At 44.8% G+C, this 23,002-nt stretch overlaps 1 protein-coding gene across 4 annotated transcripts in view; it reads right to left on the reverse strand.

The window, feature by feature from the left end:
* The window catches only part of LOC137524517 (kinesin-like protein KIF19), a 232,123-nt gene that overhangs the window by 169,790 nt on the left and 39,331 nt on the right, over positions 1-23,002 (reverse strand). For all 4 annotated transcript variants that reach the window (XM_068244485.1, XM_068244486.1, XM_068244483.1 and 1 more), the window contains one exon: positions 17,793-17,915. In XM_068244485.1, the coding sequence (XP_068100586.1) occupies positions 17,793-17,915 (123 nt within the window). The remainder of the gene's footprint in view (positions 1-17,792; positions 17,916-23,002) is intronic.

Consider the following 23,002-nt stretch of genomic DNA (forward strand, 5'->3'; position numbering starts at 1 on the left):
TTTTTTTTTATAATATTGCGTCATTCTATTATATTTGAAGTTTACACCAGTGTTGCTCGGATACCTCATTATCCTATTCGAGTTTGGTCGAATTCGGATAGTAAACTATCCGAATTCACTCGAAGTCGGATATCCGATGTAATCGAATATCCAATTCGACCTCGGATATCCGACGTCACTATCCGAGTCTGTATTTGAGTAAAATATTCGAGCTGGCCTTAAATAGCTTGTAAAACTTATAGGAGGTCAATGATGCATGAAACCACCTTTTTTATGAAGAAAAACATCAAGTGATTATGTGGTGATGTAGTAGTTATAAAAAGGTCTCAAAAAAGTAAATTAACTCCATGAAAAGTGTTTGCATGAGAAGGTGTGTCCAAAATGGTTGTTGGAAGTCTTCATTTACGTCGTCTTCATCTTCTTCTTCTATATCTTCTTCTTCTTCTTCTATATCTTCTTCTTCTATATCTTCTTCTTCTTCTTCATCTTCTTCTTCATCTTCTTCTATATCTTCTTCTTCTATATCTTCTATATCTTCTTCTTCTATATCTTCTTCTTCTTCTATATCTTCTTCTTCTTCTTCTATATCTTCTTCTTCTATATCTTCTTCTTCTATATCTTCTTCTTCTTCTATATCTTCTTCTTCTATATCTTCTTCTTCTTCTATATCTTCTTCTTCTTCTTCTATATCTTCTTCTTCTTCTTCTATATCTTCTTTTTCTATATTTTCTTCTTCTATATCTTCTTCTTCTTCTTCTTCTATATCTTCTTCTTCTTCTTCTATATCTTCTTCTTCTTCTATATCTTCTATATCTTCTTCTTCTTCTTCTTCTTCTTCTTCTTCTTCTTCTTCTTCTTCTTCTTCTTCTTCTTCTTCTTCTTCTTCTTCTTCTTCTTCTTCTTCTTCTTCTTCTATATCTTCTTCTTCTTCTTCTATATCTTCTTCTTCTTCTTCTATATCTTCTTCTTCTATATCTTCTTCTTCTTCTTCTTCTATATCTTCTTCTTCTTCTTCTTCTTCTTCTTCTTCTTCTTCTTCTTCTTCTTCTTCTTCTTCTTCTTCTTCTTCTTCTTCTTCTTCTTCTTCTATATCTTCTTCTTCTATATCTTCTTCTTCTTTATCTTCTTCATCTTCTTCTATATCTTCTTCTTCTTCTTCTTCTTCTTCATCTTCTTCTATATCTTCTTCTTCTATATCTTCTTCTTCTATATCTTCTTCATCTTCTATATCTTCTTCATCTATATCTTCTTCTTCTTCTATATCTTCTTCATCTTCTTCTATATCTTCTTCTTCTATATCTTCTTCTTCTTCATCTATATCTTCTTCTTCTTCTTCTTCTATATCTTCTTCTTCTTCTATATCTTCTATATCTTCTTCTTCTTCTTCTTCTTCTTCTATATCTTCTTCTTCTTCTTCTTCTTCTTCTATATCTTCTTCTTCTATATCTTCTTCTTCTTCTTCTTCTTCTATATCTTCTTCTTCTATATCTTCTTCTTCTTCTTCTTCTTCTTCTTCTTCTTCTATATCTTCTTCTTCTATATCTTCTTCTTCTATATCTTCTTCATCTTCTTCTATATCTTCTTCTTCTTCTTCTTCTTCTTCTTCTTCTTCTTCATCTTCTTCTTCTTCTTCATCTTCTTCTATATCTTCTTCTTCTATATCTTCTTCTTCTATATCTTCTTCATCTTCTATATCTTCTTCTTCTATATCTTCTTCATCTTCTTCTATATCTTCTTCTTCTATATCTTCTTCTTCTATATCTTCTTCTTCTATATCTTCTTCTTCTTCATCTTCTTCTTCCTCTTCTTCTCTATCATTATATTATGTGTCTTGGTTTTCCTTTCTTTTGTAATATTTTTTTTTACTTCATTTGTGGAAATATTTTATTGTAATAACACCATAGTTATATTTGTGTTGATGGCATAATAGGTAGGTAGTGGCACATTGCAAGCCGCAGCGCCTTTTTCTGTGTACCCTGGCGGTGGTAAAACACAGACATCAGCAGGAGGAGGAAGTAGTAGTTGCAGGCTTGCAGCTATTTGTAGTGTGTGGTAATAGTTGGTTGGTACTTGGTAGGAGAGTGGGTGGGCAGGTGGCAGTAGAAAATAGTTCTTCTTCTGTTCTCCCTGGCAGTGGTAGCAGCACACAGACAGCAGAAGCTCAATGCAGCTACAGGAGGAGGAGTAATGTGTGTCAGGCAGTGTGATGTGACTGACATAATAGGCCCTGGTACCTAGGCTAGCGGTGGTACCAGGGCCATAAATGAACATCATGAGGTTCCAGACAGCGGTCGTGAAGCCCACATTGTGTCCAATTCACAATTGGGACAGCACAGTTTTCAACCCGGACACCTCTAAAATAAATAAAAAAAATTTTTTAAATTATTGCAGCTATTGTTGAGCGTAATAGCTGGTGGCGTGTGGGCAGCAGCACCTTGTAATGTGTTCCCTGGCAGCGGAGAGGAGACACAGACAGCAGGAGGAAATATACCAGCAGGCAGCTTGAGGAGGATAAGTGTGTGTGGCAGACTGGCATTTGGCAGCAGGCAGAAGGGCAGGCAGCGAGACATAGTAGGCCCTTCTTCTTCTTCTTCTTCTTCTTCTTCTTCTTCTTCTTCTTCTTCTTCTTCTTCTTCTTCTTCTTCTTCTTCTTCTTCTTCTATATCTTCTTCTTCTTCTTCTATATCTTCTTCTTCTTCTTCTATATCTTCTTCTTCTATATCTTCTTCTTCTTCTTCTTCTATATCTTCTTCTTCTTCTTCTTCTTCTTCTTCTTCTTCTTCTTCTTCTTCTTCTTCTTCTTCTTCTTCTTCTTCTTCTTCTTCTTCTTCTTCTTCTTCTATATCTTCTTCTTCTATATCTTCTTCTTCTTTATCTTCTTCATCTTCTTCTATATCTTCTTCTTCTTCTTCTTCTTCTTCATCTTCTTCTATATCTTCTTCTTCTATATCTTCTTCTTCTATATCTTCTTCATCTTCTATATCTTCTTCATCTATATCTTCTTCTTCTTCTATATCTTCTTCATCTTCTTCTATATCTTCTTCTTCTATATCTTCTTCTTCTTCATCTATATCTTCTTCTTCTTCTTCTTCTATATCTTCTTCTTCTTCTATATCTTCTATATCTTCTTCTTCTTCTTCTTCTATATCTTCTTCTTCTTCTTCTTCTTCTTCTATATCTTCTTCTTCTATATCTTCTTCTTCTTCTTCTTCTTCTATATCTTCTTCTTCTATATCTTCTTCTTCTTCTTCTTCTTCTTCTTCTTCTTCTATATCTTCTTCTTCTATATCTTCTTCTTCTATATCTTCTTCATCTTCTTCTATATCTTCTTCTTCTTCTTCTTCTTCTTCTTCTTCTTCTTCATCTTCTTCTTCTTCTTCATCTTCTTCTATATCTTCTTCTTCTATATCTTCTTCTTCTATATCTTCTTCATCTTCTATATCTTCTTCTTCTATATCTTCTTCATCTTCTTCTATATCTTCTTCTTCTATATCTTCTTCTTCTATATCTTCTTCTTCTATATCTTCTTCTTCTTCATCTTCTTCTTCCTCTTCTTCTCTATCATTATATTATGTGTCTTGGTTTTCCTTTCTTTTGTAATATTTTTTTTTACTTCATTTGTGGAAATATTTTATTGTAATAACACCATAGTTATATTTGTGTTGATGGCATAATAGGTAGGTAGTGGCACATTGCAAGCCGCAGCGCCTTTTTCTGTGTACCCTGGCGGTGGTAAAACACAGACATCAGCAGGAGGAGGAAGTAGTAGTTGCAGGCTTGCAGCTATTTGTAGTGTGTGGTAATAGTTGGTTGGTACTTGGTAGGAGAGTGGGTGGGCAGGTGGCAGTAGAAAATAGTTCTTCTTCTGTTCTCCCTGGCAGTGGTAGCAGCACACAGACAGCAGAAGCTCAATGCAGCTACAGGAGGAGGAGTAATGTGTGTCAGGCAGTGTGATGTGACTGACATAATAGGCCCTGGTACCTAGGCTAGCGGTGGTACCAGGGCCATAAATGAACATCATGAGGTTCCAGACAGCGGTCGTGAAGCCCACATTGTGTCCAATTCACAATTGGGACAGCACAGTTTTCAACCCGGACACCTCTAAAATAAATAAAAAAAATTTTTTAAATTATTGCAGCTATTGTTGAGCGTAATAGCTGGTGGCGTGTGGGCAGCAGCACCTTGTAATGTGTTCCCTGGCAGCGGAGAGGAGACACAGACAGCAGGAGGAAATATACCAGCAGGCAGCTTGAGGAGGATAAGTGTGTGTGGCAGACTGGCATTTGGCAGCAGGCAGAAGGGCAGGCAGCGAGACATAGTAGGCCCTGGTTCCTAACGGTGGTCCCAGGGCCGTAAATGAACAGTATGAGGTTCCAGACAGCGGTCGTGAAGCCCACATTGTGTCCAATACACAATTGGGACAGCACAGTTTTCAACCCGGACACCTCTAAAATAATTACAATTTTTTTTTTTTTTCAAATTAATGCAGCTATTTTTGAGCGTAATAGCTGGTGGCGCTTGGGCAGCAGCACCTTGTAATGTGTTCCCTGGCAGTGGAGAGGAGACACAGACAGCAGGAGGAAATATAACAGCAGGCAGCGTGAGGAGGATAAGTGTGTGTGGCAGACTGGCATTTGGCAGCAGGCAGGAGGGCAGGCAGCGAGACATAGTAGGCCCTGGGTCCTAGCGGTGGTCCCAGAGCCATAAATACACAGCATGAGGTTCCAGACAGCGGTCGTGAAGCCCACATTGTGTCCAATACACAATTGGGACAGCACAGTTTTCAACCCGGACACCTCTAAAATAATTACAATTTTTTTTTTTTTTCAAATTAATGCAGCTATTTTTGAGCGTAATAGCTGGAGGCGCTTGGGCAGCAGCACCTTGTAATGTGTTCCCTGGCAGCGGAGAGGAGACACAGACAGCAGGAGGAAATATAACAGCAGGCAGCGTGAGGAGGATAAGTGTGTGTGGCAGACTGGCATTTGGCAGCAGGCAGGAGGGCAGGCAGCGAGACATAGTAGGCCCTGGGTCCTAGCGGTGGTCCCAGGGCCGTAAATACACAGCATGAGGTTCCAGACAGCGGTCGTGAAGCCCACATTGTGTCCAATACACAATTGGGACAGCACAGTTTTCAACCCGGACACCCCTAAAATAATTACAATTTTTTTTTTTTTTTCAAATTAATGCAGCTATTTTTGAGCGTAATAGCTGGTGGCGCTTGGGCAGCAGTACCTTGTAATGTGTTCCCTGGCAGTGGAAACACACAGACAGCAGGATGAAATATAACAGCAGCAGCAGCAGCAGGTGTATGTGTGTGTGGCAGTCGTCACTTCATGTACCCCTCTCGCCGACAACAGGGGCCATGAATACGCCTTCCACCCAAGCCTGGTTCATTTTGAGAAACGTCAGTCTGTCCACAGACTTGTGAGACAGACGAGATCGCTTCTCAGTGACGACTCCACCGGCTGCACTGAAGCAACGCTCTGACAGTACGCTGGAAGGGGGGCAGGAGAGCACTTCCAGGGCGTACTGCGCAAGCTCGCTCCAGATCGGCAGGTGCTTGACCCAATACTCCATGGGATCAACAGGGGCCACGCTGTCAAGCCCGCTGAAGGACCCCATGTAGTCAGCCACCATGCGGGTCAAGCGCTGCCTGTGACTGGAGAAGGATGCTGCTGCAGGCACCTCCTCTCTAGTCCTTGGCAGCTCTACACTCATGTAGAGCTCTTGGGTCAGAGACAGCAGGTCTGTGGTCCGCGAGCGCTTGCTGCTGGTGGATGCAGGCACCTGCCGCTGCCTCTGTGCTGGCTGGACAGTGGGGGTGGATGGCTCAGGGAAGGCTTCCTGCAAGCGCTCAACAAGGGACAGCTGCAAATCCCTCATTTGTTGCGCACGGTCTCCTTCTGCAGGCAGGAACTGGCTGAGCTTCCCCTTCAGACGTTGGTCCAGCATCATGCAGATCCAGATGTCCTCCCTCTGCTTCATCTGGATCACCCTTGGGTTCTTGCGCAGGCACCTCAGCATGTGCGCTGCCATTGGGAACAGTCTGGCCACGTCTGTTGGCACATCATCGGCAGTCCCAGAGCCGACATTGCTGTCCTCCTCTGCCTCCTCCACCTCATCTTCTCTCCACCCCCGCACCAGTCCAGCTGCGCTCTGCTGCTCCCCCTCATCAGCAGCAAGGTCAGGGACCTCCACCAACTCCGAGCCCTCCTCCTCAGAGGTGGCCTGTGAAGCTGCCTGCAGCTCCTGCTGGTCCAAGGCTGCCTCTCCCTCTTCCACCAGTGCATACAGGGCCCTGTCCAGCACACACACCAAGGGGACCCACTCGCACACCATTGCATGGTCTCTGCTCACCATGTTGGTGGCCTGCAGGAAGGGTGCCAGGACTGAGCACACCTGCTGCATGTGCCCCCAGTCCTCCGTGGAGATGATGGACGGGAGGTTGGTGGCGGCACGCCCAGTTGCAGTGAGGGAGGCAACTGTTGCTCGTGCAACGTACTGGCTGACAGCCTGCCTCTGTTTAACCAGACGCTCCAACATCGCCAGGGTGGAGTTCAAGCGAGTTGGAACATCGAGCATGAGCCGGTGCTGTGGCAGGTGCAGCTCCTTCTGCACCTCTTCCAGGCTCGCCACGGCTGCAGGCGAGTGCCGGAAGTGACGCACAACCTTCCTTGCCGCCTCAAGGAGTCGGTCCATCCCCTGGTAGGTCCGCAGGAACTTTTGGACTACCAGGTTCAGGACGTGCGCCAGGCAGGGGATGTGGGTCAGGTCTCCCCTGCTGATGGCAGCGACCAGGTTTGCCCCATTGTCGGACACCACCTCTCCTACTCTGAGGCCTCTGGGGGTCAGCCAATTCCTCTCCTGCTCTCGGAGTTTGGCCAGGACGTGGTTCGCCGTCAGTTTGGTCTTCCCCAGGCTGACCAATTCCAGCAGCGCTTGGCAGTGGCGGGGCTTCACGCTGCTGCTGAGGCGGGGGGTTTGGGCTGGTGTGGCGGAGGATGGAAGCGGATCAGAGGAACCTGCTGCTGTTCTGCTGACCCTGCATGGTGGCACCACCCACTGCGTTGTTGGTGCTGCTGCTGCTCTGGCAGTGCTGGCCGATGCTGCTCCACCCTCCTCACCCCCTTCCACCAAGCTGACCCAATGCGCGGTGAAAGACAGATAGCGGCCTGTCCCAAACCGGCTGCTCCACGAGTCCATGGTGACGTGGACCCGTTGACCCACCGCGTGCTCCAGCCCTCTCCCGACATTGGCCATCACAGAGCGGTGAAGTGCAGGGATGGCCGTGCGTGCAAAATAATGTCGGCTGGGGATTGGCCAATCGGGGGCTGCACACATCAGGAGCGCACGCATGTCGCTCCCCTCCTGCACAAGGGAATAAGGCAGGAGTTGGGAGCACATGGCCCGTGCCAGCAAGCCGTTCAGCTGACGCACGCGACGGCTGCTGGGAGGCAGAACCCTGACCACCCCCTGGAAGGTGTCGCTGACCAGGGTCTGGCGAGGTCTTTTGCTGGCACGGGAAGCAGTGGAGGGAGCAGAGGAGGCCACTGAGGACTGGCTGCCAGAACAGGCCTCAGTGTCGGCGGCAGGAGTTGCAGAGGGAGGAGGAGCAGTGCGTTGCTGACGCACTCCTGCTGCCGATGGCTTCGCAGTGGTGGCGGGTCTGCCACTGCCAGCTTCCTTCAACTTCACAAACTCCTCATGCTCGTGAAAGTGTTTCCCTGCAAGGTGGTTGACCAGAGAGGTGGTGCCAAACGCAGAGGGCTCCTTCCCTCTGCTGAGCTGCTTGCGGCACTGGTTGCAGGTGGCATACTTGCACTCCAAATATGGAAGGGTGAAAAAATTCCATATTGGGGAGGTGAAGTTGCCCCTTCGGCTGGAAGGTGCTGCTGCCACTGGTCTCCCTGTGGTGGTAGGGGGGGGGGGGGGGGGGGCTTCTTGGTGCGGCTGGTGGTGGCACTGGCAGAACTCGTCTCCTGATCAGCACGCTGTGTGGCCTGCATACCACGCCCACTTGTGATCCTGCCCATGCCTGCGATGCTGATCCTTCTAGCAAGGCCCGCAGACGCATCCTCCTCCTCCTTCTCAGAGCTGATGACATCCCCACTCCTAGGACCTGGCAACCAGTCTTTGTCCTTCACAATGTCATCATCATCCTCCCCCTCCACAAACATGTCCTGCTGGGATCCCCCAAACTCCCCTTTTGCATGCATGGGCGGATGGACAGTCACCACTGTCTGACTGTCCAAAGCATCATCCCCAAAGTGCCCATTAGCATTCCTTCCTCCTCCAATTCTGCCGCAACAGCACTCCATAACCCCGCTGTGCTTGGGGATAAGAAGGTGCTGAGTGATAGGGTGCTGGTGTCGCCCGCTGGGGCTGGAGAACTGCACTCCTCCTCCTGCTCCCCAGGCAGTGCTGGGCGGCTGCTGCTGCTCTTGCGAACAGGAGTGGTGGCGGGGGTGGAGGACTCTGTTCCAGAGCTAATGGTGGCCTGCTCATCCACCATCAGTTCCACCACAGCGTCTGCGTCCTTCTCCTCAATAGGACGGCTACGACCTGGCGGTGGGAGGAACATCTGGGCCACACGCTGCTGCTGCTGTGTCTCTGCAGCGTGACTCCCAGCTGTTGGGCGGCCAAGGCGTCCACGGCCAGTGGCTAATGGCGGAATAGCCACTGGTGCAGACGCAGAACTGCGCATGGTGGTGGTGGCGCGGCTGCCACGCCCACGACCTCCTCTCTTGGCGATGCCCTTGCTGCCCTTGCTGCCCCTGCCCAGATCGCGGCTGCCAGTGCCAGACATTGTATATTTTTAATATTATACAAATGAAAAAAAAAACTTATGTAAAGGCAGGTGGGACAAGTGGGGTACTTTAATGGGGTGGGACTGGTGGTGGTGGGTGTGTGAGGTGACGGACAGGTGTACTCTACAGCAGAGATCAGTGTAGCGCTAACGAGAGAGTGCGCACTGCGCACACAAAGACCCTAGCTGACGCTGACTGACGGTGTCCCTATACACAGACTACAGTACAAGTCAGCAAATACACAATAGAAGTACCGTAATAAACAATAGGACGGGTGTAGAACTAGCGAGAGGGTGCGGACAGCGCAGACGTGCACTGACTGCGCACACAAAGACCCTAGGTAACGCGGTGACGGACGGTACCTATACACAGACTAGAGTACACTACAGTACTAACTAAACTATAGAAGAATCTAGCTAACCAATACAACAGGTGTGACTAGATTACAGAGAGCAGATACAGCAGGACAGGTATAGCAGTAAAGCTGGGCCTTGCTAACTATAAAATAGTACAATATCTATCTAACACAGAAGTAGTACAGTAAGGACAGGTGAGAGCACAGGTGAGGTGAGGTAACTAGAGACTAGAGCAAGAGCACAGAGCAGGGCAGGCACAGGGCCTAGCTGCTGGCTGCAGGCCTGCAGCAGCAGCACCAGTGACAGACTCTCCCTCCCTAGTCCCTAATCACACAACCTAAACTGCCTAAAATACAATCTATCTTCAATACAAAGCAATACAGTTGAAGATCAAGTGTTGGATTGTAAAAACGCTAGGTTTAGAACAATAGCAATGCACTTGCACACAGACAAAAAGCACTGGAGCCGTCTCTCAGTACAATCAGTCAGTAAGTCGCAAGCAGGACGAGTGAGGCAAGATGGCGTCCGCTATCAGGCGTCAGCGCGCCAGAGGCCGGAGACTTCTGCCAGGTGAGTAAATGCTTTCTTTCCAGGGGAACTTTGCCCGCATTTTTTCTTTTCTGGTGAAATGTTTGGCCGCATTGTTTCTTTTCTGGTGAAATGTTTGCCCGCATTGTTTCTTTTCTGGTGAAATGTTTGGCCGCATTGTTTCTTTTCTGGTGAAATGTTTGGCCGCATTGTTTCTTTTCTGGTGAAATGTTTGCCCGCATTGTTTCTTTTCTGGTGAAATGTTTGCCCGCATTGTTTCTGTTCTGGTGAAATGTTTGCCCGCATTGTTTCTTTTCTGGTGAAATGTTTGCCCGCAGTGCGTTTTTTTTCTGGTGAAATGTTTGCCCGCAGTGCGTTTCTTTTCTGGTGAAATGTTTGCCCGCATTGTTTCTTTTCTGGTGAAATGTTTGCCCGCATTGCGTTTCTTTTCTGGTGAAATGTTTGCCCGCATTGCGTTTCTTTTGTACCGACATGTTGCCCGCATTGCGTTTATTTTGTACCGACATGTTGCCCGCATTGCATTTATTTTGTACTGACATGTTTGCCCGCATTGCGTTTATTTTGTACTGACATGTTTGCCCGCATTGTGTTTATTTTGTACTGACATGTTTGCCCGCATTGCGTTTATTTTGTACTGACATGTTTGCCCGCATTGCGTTTATTGTCTGGTGAAATGTTTGCCCGCATTGCGTTTATTTTGTACTGACATGTTTGCCCGCATTGCGTTTATTTTGTACTGACATGTTTGCCCGCATTGCATTTATTTTATACTGACATGTTGCCTGCATTGCGGTTATTTTGTGCTGACATGTTGCCTATTGCGTTTATTTTCTGGTGTCCAGGGTAACTGTTACTGCTTTTATTATTTAATGGTCATAGATGGCTATGTTTGCTGCTTTGTGGTTACGGTATACTAATAGCATCACACAGTTTCTGCACACCCATGATGCAAAGTCTCGTTTGTCCACATCATGGCGTAAACACTGCTTTCTTATGCCTCGTTGTTACATCATTACGTTAGCTCCGCCCATACAATGTCATGGCTACGCCCATTTTTCGGCGCGGCGCAGCCCCCCCAGTCTTCGCCGCTGCGCGCTCCTCAGTCCTCCCCACTTTTCGCAGCGGCGCGCTGCTCGCGCCGCCCCCCCCCCCCCCCCCCCACGCCCCCCTCCCCGTCCCAGGTTGGACACACAAAAATCTGGACACTCTACATAAGCTGTACATTCGTTAAATCCAAAATTTCATCCAATGGTCACTTTTGACAGCTGCCCTCTGGCTAGGCAACACTATAGATTAATAGATTAGAATATAGTTTTGATATAACCATAAAATCTATCAAAATCTATTAAAAATATAGAATTTAGGATTTATATTACAATCCAAATATTGATCGACTATTGATGAGGCATTCACTCTTAGTTGATTGATGCTGTAGAAGGAGTGATGCCTGAGCAATGATTGCCTAGCTTTATACGGCTTCTTCAGGCTGTACAAAACTAATGGTTAAAGAAGAACTGTAGTGAAAATAACATAATGAATAAAATTGCTTATTGTTTACTTTATTCTTTTATAGATTATTTAGTCAGTGTTTGCCCACTGTACACTCTTTCATCTCTCTCACTGTTTTACATTCTGAAATGTATCACTGGTGGTGACATCTTTAGTTCTGTCGGGTGATCTGTACAGAATGTTCATTACTGAGAGTTCAGACTTCAGTCTCCAAGCGGCAATCACTGCTCGGGAGACTGTTAGCGAAACCGCCGTCTTTCTACTGAGTACAGCGCTGCGATCAACAGCAGCGATGTACTGGGGAGGCTGAAGCCTATGACAGCTGATCGCATCATTGGCTGGCTGGGGGGAGGGAGAGAGGGAGCAGGGGGACAATAAATACAAAAACAGCACATTTTATAAAAAAATAAATAAATATTTATATAAAACAAACACGGGGGGGGGGGGGGGTTGCGATCAGACCCCACCAACAGAAAGCTCTGTTGGTGGGGAGAAAAGGGGGGGGGAATCACTTGTGTGCTGAGTTGTACGGGCCTGCAGCTATGCCTTAAAGCCGCAGTGGCCCATTTAGTTAAAATTGCCCTGGTCTTTAGGGGGGTTTACCACTGCAGTCCACTTTAAAGGGTTCCTGAGCTGACACTATATCTACCCCAGCGTGTGTAGTTTGGGATCCTCCTACTTACCTGTTCTTCGTTTTTGGATGGGCTTCTCTCCATTGTGCTGTCCTACCCCCAGTTTGCGGCTCCAACTGCAGGCAGTCACGCACAGGGCAAATAACCAGTGCATATTCTGTCCACTAGTGTTCCTTGTAATTTTTGTGCTTCTGCTGGAATGTACTTTAATTGTAAAGAGCTGTTACTTTTCAGATGACCCTCATATTTCTGAGAATGAGTATGTTATGGGTAGACCTAGTTTCTCAACGTGCGGTACCCCTGGGGATACTTCCGATGGTTCCAGGGGGTACTCGGGCTTGATATACTTAACCAAGAATAACAAATGTAGAGTTTTAGAAAATGATACATCTTATTTAAACAACATCAAATTAGTAAATTAGCTATTTAAAAGTAATAGTAAACACTTGGAAATTGTTTAGAACCAATTATCATGTACTACGATAAACATAAATTTGTCGAGGAGTACTTGTGATAATGTTTACTATGCTAGGGGGTACTTGGTGAGTACAGGCTTTTAAAAGGGGTACATACCAATAAAATGTTGAGAAACACTGGACTAAGGGATCATCCTTTACTTTCATAAGCTACAAATCTATGAATGTTACTTTTCAAATGGCCCAGTTTGTTTTGTTATGAATATCATAAAACTGAAAAAGTGGATGATGCCAGGCTCATCGCCTTTTCCCTTCATTACCATTTTCCATATATTTGTTTATCTACTGCAACTATATGGCTGAAATAGTTACATCCACTGTAATATTTTTACAATATTAAGAATGATTAGTCGTATGGATAACAGCGTCCAGTTATATGGTATTTGTTACATGGGCTATTCTTTACATTGTATGTTGTCTCCTGGATACTATATGGTATGGACTCATTTGACAAAATATTCTATGGAATGAGCCGTTTATATAAAATCTTAGACTGCATTTATTTCCTGTAAAATAAGACTACTAAATGCTATTGATAGCTACATAAATGATAACACAGCCAGACAGTACTAAGCCATTATGTTCCTAGACAGGGCCCAGTGGCATAGCAATAGGGGTTACAGGGGTCTCGACCGCACCAGGGCCCTTGGGGCAGAGGGACCCGTAGGGCCCTGCCTCAACTGCAGTACTAGCACTTTATTGGTCCTGTGCTTGTATTTATCTCTTCTATAAATGCTTTGAATAATAATAATGATTAACAAGCTGTTCCACATCCCCCTCCTCTGACACTGTGTTGTCCTTGGCAGGTTTTGGTGCGCCGTATCAATTGTTATGTATAGAGTGCTTGGGGGCCCTATGTAAAACTTGCACCAAGGCCCATAGCTCCTTAGCTACGCCACTGGCAGGGCCGCCATGAGGACAGTAGAACTAATACTGCTCTATGGAGCCAGAGAGAGTGTAGGGCGTGGAAGTTTGGTAGTGCAAAGGATGTGGGGAGGAGGGCCTGACTTTTTTCCTCCATCTTTCTCCTTGTGCCTTCTCCTGTGCTCCCCAGCAAACTTGCAGAGTTATGTGCAGCAGTGGTCAGTGACATTAGAATGTCCCTACCTCCAGTTCCTTGCATTATACCACTTATGGGAATGCTTTAGAGCCTCAAGCTGTCAAAGTGCCAATGTAAAAAACAGACATGCGATCATGTAGGAGGAGGGGCAAGGCCATGAGCAATACCACATGAGATGGAGTAGGAGGAGCCATGTGGTCCACTTAATTTAGGTTCATCCAAGGCCCTTTCCCACTATCCACTATGTTCCAGCCCCCTCCTCATCATTTCATATCAATGATATCATTGATATAATTGTTCAGCTCCTGCTTAAAAAAAACAAAATTACAGGACAAGACATCTAGGAATGTATTGATTTTTACATCATAAATAAGTACTGAGTTAAAAACACTGGGATCGTATAAAAGACGAAAACAGGTCTATAGTAAGTGATCATAATCGGGCGAATTCTATGTTTCAGGCTTTTTTTGCTAAACTGTATTCCACTAGCTGTCCTGCTCCCACGAGTTTTGCTGAGGTGTTTAAAACACTTCAGGTCACTAAATTGTCCCAGAACCAAATTAATTTCTGAATGGTGAAGTTGGTGTGCAGGAGGTTCAAGTGGTTATCAAAAATCTGGCTAATCAAAATTCCCCGGGCCCTGATGGCCTTCCTGGGGAATTTTGGCCAAACTTTTTAATTAAATCCTGACAGAATCCATGTACCCATAGACAGGCAGAACGGCCTATGTAAAATTGTTGCCCAAAGAGGGGAAGGATCATACATTGGTTGGCTCATACAGACCTATCTCCCTCATTAACCAGGATGCCAAGATTTTCTCTAAAATCTTAGCGGATCGGTTGTCCCAGATTATGCCAGCTTTGATGCACCGGAATCAAGTGGGCTTAGTGAGAGGCAGAACAGAGTACTGACCTGGTTGGAGCATGTCCGGGAATATCCCAAAACTTATAAGAATTCAGCAATCCTTATGTTAGATGCTGAAAAGCATTCGATATTGTGGAGTTGGACTGGATGTTGGGTACAATGGAGGCCATGGATTTCCAAGGGCCCTTTTATCGTGCATTGCAGACCATGTACAGAGCTCCCATGGCCAGGATAGCTACACAAGTGTTTTTATCAGAAGCCTTTCCTATGGGAAGAGGAGTCCGTCAGGTTTGCCACTTATCCCCCCTTTTCTTCAATATGGCCCTGGAGCCTTTAGCGATGCTAATAAGGAGAAATATTCGAGGGCTAATGGTAGAGGATGTTGAGTTACAACAGGCACTGTTCGCTGATGATTTTCTTCTTGTTCTTAAAGATCCTCAGACTCAAATCCCGCAGGTTTTCCAGATTTTGCAAGAATTCGCAGCTCTTTCTGGGCTACGAATTAATAAAGATAAATGCAAGTTTATGCCACTATTAAAATTGGCTGACACTAGGGACTGGGAGAACTGTTCAACTGGCACATACTCAAATAAAATATTTGGGCATTATTATTCCTAGAGACCCCACCCAGGTTTATTTTAAAAATGACACACGGTTGTTTCGTCAGATCAAAGAACAATTGGAAAGGTGGGACAAATTACCTTCAGGTTTATCTGGTAGGGCAGCCATTATTAAAGTGTAATAGAGATGAGTCTAACTTAAAGAAAACCTGAACTGAAAATTAAAAGTCAAAATAAGCATACACAAGTCATACTTACCTCCTGTGTAGTCTACTCCTCAATCTCTATCTCCTCTCCTGCGTCCCATTTGTCCACTGTGATCAATGGAATTCTCCGTCCTCCATTTTGAAAATGGCCATTACACCATAACAGCTTTCTGGTCAGCACACAGTTAAACTGTAACATCGCCCACTTGAGCCATAGGGAAGCATGGACACATCAGTTCTCCTCTCAGCTGTAACTGACAGCAACTGATATATAACTGAGAGCAACAGATATATTTCAGTTCTGACAAAATGCTGTCAGAACTGGAAGGGATTATTGTCAGAAGAAAATGGAGTGCTTCTGAGAGGAACTGATGGCAAGGTAACTATTTAATGTTCATTTGAAGTTACCTTGAGTGTTTATTTTAAATAATTTTACTCAGTACAGGTTCTCTTTAAAGTTTTATGCATACCTGGTGCTTCCTCCAGCCCCCTCCGCACGGATTGCTCCCACGCCGCCGTCCACAGTCTTCTCCCTCTTCGGTACTGGGTCCCATCACTTCAGCCAGTTGCAGCCATCGAATGGCTGAAGTTACGGGACCCGGTACCGAAAAGGTAGAGGACTGAGGAAGGTGGCGTGGGAGTGATCCATGTGGATGGGGCTGGAGGAAGCCCCAGGTATATATAAAAGCTTTTAGTTAGACTTGTCTCTGGTTTCCTTTAAGATGACCACAATGGGTAGACTACTGTACCCTAATCAAACAGTCCCACTCCTCCTTAAAAACAAAGACATTAAAGAATTTGAGTCTGCTTTTAGTAGATTTCTCTGGCAAGGAAAGAAACCAAGGATTGCTCTGGCAAAGCTTCAACAGGTCAAAGATCATGGTGGCAAAAATCTTCGACAGTACAACCTGGCGGCCTAGCTTCGTCACATTCAAGACTGGATTAAGGGCTCCGATAGATATTCCAATTTATGACTAGAGATGGCTTTGGTGAAGCCATGGTCCCTGTTGTTCCTCCTGCACTCTAAACTTTGCGAGCTTCCTATGAGGCTCAAGCAAAATGTAGTGCTTGCATGGAAAGCGATACGCAAAGACCTTGGTCTTCCTTTTTTGATATCTAAGTAAATGCCCATTTTGGGCAACCCTCATTTCTCTCCTAGGATATCAAAACGTGATTTCTCAGATCAGGATTAAAGAGGAATTACAAAACTGGAAATCTTCTAAATTTAGATACCGGTAAATGGCTGACATTTAGTGAACTGTGTGAAAAATATTCTATGAAACCTGCTGATTTCCTACCATACATGCAGATTAAATCCCTAGTGAAATCCCTTATTGTTGATGTTGCTCATGTGGCAAAACTGGATGCCGCCACTCCACGCCGATTCGCCGCTACCTATCAGCGCCAGGCAGCGCTGAGGGGTGGATCGGGACTCCCGATGACGTCACAACGTCGATCGTCGTCATGGCGACGGGGAAGCCAAACAGGAAATCCCGTTCTGAACGGGATTTTCTGTTTGCGCTAATCGCCGGAGGAGATCGGAGGGGGTAGGGGGATGCCGCTGCACAGCGGCTATCATGTAGCTAGCGCTAAGCTAGCTACATGATTAAAAAAAAATGTAAGTGCTGCACTGCCCCCTGGCGATTTTAATAGACCGCGAGGGAGGTTAATAGGCTCCATGTTTAAACAATGGAGGTAAGATATACAGGTAAATGACATAGAAAATAATATTGTGCGTGAATTTAGGGCTAGGATAAAAAATTAACAACAATGGCCTCAATTCACTAAGATCATGCTGGAGATAATAAGGCAAGAGAAAACTTACCTCCACATAAGAGAGAGTTATCTTATCTCTTCATTCCTTAAGTTACCTCCTCTGTAGTTAAGTTACCTCCTCTGTAGTTATTTTACCTCCTCTGTAGTTAATTTACCTCCTCTGTAGTTATTTTCACATGCAGTTAATAAACAGCCTGTCTTTAACTCTGGAGTTATTTTAAGGATTGAAGAGTTAACTTTAAGGACAGAAGAGTTAACTTTAGGTTTGCCTGAGGTAAAATGTTTCCTGAATACTACATGCCTTATCCCCATGGTAACAACTCTAGAAGAGTTATTAAAGACAGGAGATAAGCTTAGTGAATTGAGGCAATAGAATCTTCCATCTTTTATTCATACATAGGGCAAAGTATGCCTTTAATATTAAGGGATGTTACAGGCTGGGATTTGCAAAGTGTGTATCAGTTATGTCTTCTACAAATGTTGCCCTTTGGGTTGTTGTAAACTTTTTGAAAAACTAATAAAACATTTTGGGGAAAAAACAAAAACGCTGGGAATTCAACAGTTATTACTATGCACAATTAGACTTTTACCTGATGAAGGCGGCTATGTCCAACGAAATGGATTGCAATCAAAGTCTCCATTTCAGTCACTCCCTGTTTATTTTTCATCAGAGATAAGCAATTCCTCTGACATTTTTTAATGTATATCGCCATTCACACAGGTTTATATAATTCCAGGAGGGCCTGTTGTTTAATGACATGGCGAGTATGCAATCAGAATGCATTAATCTGCAGAAAATTGATTGTCTCAGTCGACCCATGATACGTAGATGACAACTGAGATTACTTTTAATTATTTGTAATGGTTTTAATGGGGATTAGATTGTAAGCCCCTCAAAGGTATAGTTAGTGAAATGATTAATTGGCGTATTTTGTAAAGTGCAGCACAATAAGTCAGTGCAAATAAATAAATATAAATAATATAAGTGAATTACCTCTTCAGCACTAGAAGGAAAGAACTCGGTCACCCCAGCAATCTGCAAATTGCCTTTTGAGTCATCTCTAAGATCCAAAACACCAGAAGGGTTCAAAAGGTCCCGGATGGTCTCATTGTAGATCTGAAAGTTCAAAGAAACAATTGTTATTAACCATTCCAAATGCTTAAAGCGAACCTGCTCTGAAAATAAATGTATCAGATAATTATTTGTATGTGTAGTACTATTGGTAAATAGAACATCAGTAAAATAGAGTCTCTTGTTATTTTATTATTTATTATTGATCTCTGAACAGCAGCCATGACAGTCAGCAGCGTTTCCTTAGCCAGATAAGAGTGTTTTCCCTACAATTTACTTTTCAGGACACCAGGCTAAATTGTTTGACTGCCTCATTTGCATAGATAACAGAACTAGTTTTTAACACTTGCTGTACAGTGATACAGAAAGGGACAATTTCTTAGTAGGACTAGTACTATATGTACCTATGCTTATCTCATCATGTCTTGTGTCAGTTCAGGTGTTTAAAGTAAAATTCTGCTTTCAGTATGTGTTTGATCACTTCCAGCAGCTGCTACCGTATGTAAAGATTGCAAAGTGCTGACCACGGCTTCCAATTTGGTGACATTGGTGGAGCTTTAAAATTTCAACTCTAACAAGTCTTTGGATGACAACTACTAGGTAAATAAGTTCTTTTATCCTTTCAGTTGACTCTTGCTCAGCCCTCCTTATTATTTAAAGTAGGCTTAAATTGCTATAGTGCCTATACTTAAAGCTCTACTCTACCTAGTTTTATGACTTATTACACTAGCCCCTCCCTCTAATCACACAAGAGTTCTGAAAATGATTGAATTCCTGTTTTACATTTTTACCCCCCCCCCCCTCCCCGTTTCCAAAATGATCTTAACTCTATTCCAACTCCCATCTACTGCCAGATGCTGCAGCAATCTTGAGTGCCTACCTTCCTCTATGGCGTGCCTTTAAGACATCATACCACAGGTCCCACTGTTCCATATCAGATATACACAAAGAGATGTTTTTGTATATGACAGAGGCGTTTGGCATAGTACCAGGCCTGTTTTTTGTATATGCTCCATCTTATTGCCTGAGGAAGCGGGTCACTCCCACGAAATGCGGTATATTTTACTGGAATATGTAAATAAATTGTTTTGCTGAAAGTTGATTGGCATTTTCTTGTGTCTGCCCGGATGAGGTAAGTCCACCACTACTCCCTCATTTTTTAAACGTTTTAGATCTTTTTATCCTTCTGGTGCCTCAGTGTCCATACTACAGGATTGTAACTCTGTCACTTGTGCAGATTAAGGACAGTGTAAACTGAATGTTTTATGTGGTAGCACGCTTTTACGGTATACTCAACTTTTCATCATAGTTGTGTTGAGATCCTGGTTGTTAGGATGCGCAATGCGACGAGCATAGTATGAATACACCCTAGCAGAGGTATGAATATGATTATATTACAGAGTCAATTTACAGCTGTGAAAGCAGCGCGATCAGTTCCAAAAGACATTATTCAAGAAGAGATCAACATACACTATGCATAGTTTAGTACCAGGAGAAGCACAGTGCTTCAGCTCATACTGAACGTACTGGGGTTTACATGCCTGTCCCTTAAAAAGGAGGTGAAGTAAATAATGCATGTACAGTGGTGTGAAAAACTATTTGCCCGCTTCCTGATTTCTTATTCTTTTGCATGTTTGTCACACTTAAATGTTTCTGCTCATCAAAAACCGTTAACTATTAGTCAAAGATAACATAATTGAACACAAAATGCAGTTTTAAATGATGGTTTTTATTATTTTATTATTTAGTAAGAAAAAAAACTCAAAACCTACATGGCCCTGTGTGAAAAAGAAATTGCCCCCTGAACCTAATAACTGGTTGGGCCCCTCTTAGCAGCAATAACTGCAATCAAGCGTTTGCAATAACTTGCAACGAGTCTTTCACAGCGCTCTGGAGGAATTTTGGCCCACTCATCCTTGCAGAATTGTTGTAATTCAGCTTTATTTGAGGGTTTTCTAGCATGAACCGCCTTTTTAAGGTCATGCCACAACATCTCAATAGGATTCAGGTCAGGACTTTGACTAGGCCACTCCAAAGTCTTCATTTTGTTTTTCTTCAGCCATTCAGAGGTGGATTTGCTGGTGTGTTTTGGTTCATTGTCCTGCTGCAGCACCCAAGATCGCTTCAGCTTGAGTTGACGAACAGATGGCCGGACATTCCCCTTCAGGATTTTTTGGTAGACAGTAGAATTCATGGTTCCATCTATCACAGCAAGCCTTTCAGGTCCTGAAGCAGCAAAACAACCCCAGACCATCACACTACCACCACCATATTTTACTGTTGGTATGATGTTCTTTTGCTGAAATGCTGTGTTACTTCTACGCCAGATGTAACGGGACACGCACCTTCCAAAAAGTAAAACTTTTGTCTCGTCGGTCCACAAGGTATTTTCCCCAAAGTCTTGGCAATCATTGAGATTTTTTTTAGCAAAATTGAGATGAGCCTTGATGTTCTTTTTGCTTAAAAGTGGTTTGTGCCTTGGATATCTGCCATGCAGGCCGTTTTTGCCCGGTCTCTTTCCTATGGTGGAGTCGTGAACACTGACCTTAATTGAGGCAAGTGAGGCCTGCAGTTCTTTAGATGTTGTCCTGGGGTCTTTTGTGGCCTCTCGGGTGAGTTTTCTCTGCGCTCTTGGGGTAATTTTGGTCGGCCGGCCACTCCTGGGAAGGTTCATCACTGTTCCATGTTTTTGCCATTTGTGGATAATGGCTCTCACTGTGGTTCGCTGGAGTCCCAAAGCTTTAGATTAGAGTTGGGCCGAACCTCCGATTTTAGGTTCGCGAACCCTGTTCGCGAACTTTCGCAAAAGGTTCGGTTCGCGAAAAAGTTCGCGAACCGCAATAGCCTTCAATGGGGAGGCGAACTTTCAAAGTTTTAAAACATTCTATCAGCTGGAAAAATGATAGAAAACATGTTTCAAAAGCTCTAATACCTGGAGCAACACCTAATTGAGTGAAATACACATCACTGCTGGAGGACCCTCCCTCCCTCCTCCAAGCAAGGTCCTTTATACCATTTGCCTACCTACACTAATTAGTTATGGGACAGCTGCTACACACTCTGCTAGGGAGATTTTATCCTCCCTCCTCCTCCTCCCTCCTCCCTCCTACCAGAGGGAGGAGGGTCTCTTCTGCCAGGGAATTATACTGTTTTAAAAACCAGTATACATCATACCATAGCTGGGAATACATACATGAGTATACATCATACCATAGCTGGGGATACATACATGAGTATACATCATACCATAGCTGGGAATCAAACCCAGATCTCACTGTGTGGTGGGCACGTCACCCTAAGCACTGTACCACTACAGAAGTAAGTGAAGCTTGCCTAAAATTTAACATTTATGCTCAATGCAATAGAACCATTAAGTTGCTTAAAGGAGAACTGTAGTGAGAGGTATATGGAGGCTGCCATATTGATTTCCTTTTAAGCTATACCAGTTGCCTGGCAGCCCTGCTGATCTATTTGGCTGCAGTAGTGTGAATCACACCAGAAACAAGCATGCAGCTAATCTTGTCAGATCTTACAAAAATGTCAAACACCAGATCATACCATAGCTGGGAATCGAACCCAGATCTCACTGTGTGGTGGGCACGTCACCCTAAGCACTGTACCACTACAGAAGTAAGTGAAGCTTGCCTAAAATTTAACATTTATGCTCAATGCAATAGAACCATTAGGTTGCTTAAAGGAGAACTGTAGTGAGAGGTATATGGAGGCTGCCATATTGATTTCCTTTTAAGCTATACCAGTTGCCTGGCAGCCCTGCTGATCTATTTGGCTGCAGTAGTGTGAATCACACCAGAAACAAGCATGCAGCTAATCTTGTCAGATCTTACAAAAATGTCAAACACCAGATCATACCATAGCTGGGAATCGAACCCAGATCTCACTGTGTGGTGGGCACGTCACCCTAAGCACTGTACCACTACAGAAGTAAGTGAAGCTTGCCTAAAATTTAACATTTATGCTCAATGCAATAGAACCATTAGGTTGCTTAAAGGAGAACTGTAGTGAAAGGTATATGGAGGCTACCATATTGATTTCCTTTTAACCACTTGAGGACCCACCCTTTACCCCCCCTTAAGGACCAGCGCTGTCTTAGCTGATCTGTGCTGGGTGGGCTCTGCAGCCCACTAGGGGGATGATGTGCTGGGGGGGTCTGATCGCTCCTGCCTGCCGGGTGTTGCGGGGGGGGCACCTCAAAGCCCCCCTCCGCGGCGAAATCCTCCCCCTTCCTCTCCTACCTGGCCCCCCCTGGAGATCCGGGCTGCACAGGACGCTATCCGTCCTGTGCAGCCAGTGACAGGCTGTCTCCTGTCACATGGCGGCGATCCCCGGCCGCTGATTGGCCGGGGATCACCGATCTGCCTTACGGCGCTGCTGCGCAGCAGCGCCGTACAATGTAAACAAAGCGGATTATTTCCGCTTGTGTTTACATTTAGCCTGCGAGCCGCCATCGGCGGCCCGCAGGCTATTCACGGAGCCCCCCGCCGTGAATTGACAGGAAGCAGCCGCTCGCACGAGCAGCTGCTTCCTGATTAATCAGCCTGCAGCTGGCGACGCAATACTGCGTCGCTGGTCCTGCAGCTGCCACTTTGCCGACGCACGGTATAAGCGTGCGGTCGGCAAGTGGTTAAGCAATACCAGTTACCTGGCTATCCTGCAGATCCTCTGCCTCCAATACTTTTAGCCCTAGACCCTGAACAAGCATGCAGCAGATCTGGTGTTTGACATTTTTGTAAGATCTGACAAGATTAGCTGCATGCTTGTTTCTGGTGTGATTCACACTACAGTGGCTGGATAGTGTACTGGTTAAGGGCTCTGCCTTCGACATGGGAGACCAGGGTTTGAATCCTGGCTAGGTCAAGTACCTATTCAGTAAGGAGTTCAAGGCAAGACTCCCTAACACTGCAGGGTGGCCTCTTGAGCGCGTCCCTGTGGCTGCAGCTCTTGAGCGCTTTGAGTCTGACAGGAGAAAAGCGCTATACAAATGTTTGGATTATTATTACTGCAGCCAAATAGATCAGCAGGGCTGCCAGGCAACTGGTATAGCTTAAAAGGAAATCAATATGGCAGCCTCCATATACCTCTCACTACAGTTCTCCTTTAAGCAACCTAATGGT

This window comes from Hyperolius riggenbachi, chromosome 7 (genome assembly GCF_040937935.1).
Source record: "Hyperolius riggenbachi isolate aHypRig1 chromosome 7, aHypRig1.pri, whole genome shotgun sequence".
Lineage (NCBI taxonomy): Eukaryota > Metazoa > Chordata > Amphibia > Anura > Hyperoliidae > Hyperolius > Hyperolius riggenbachi.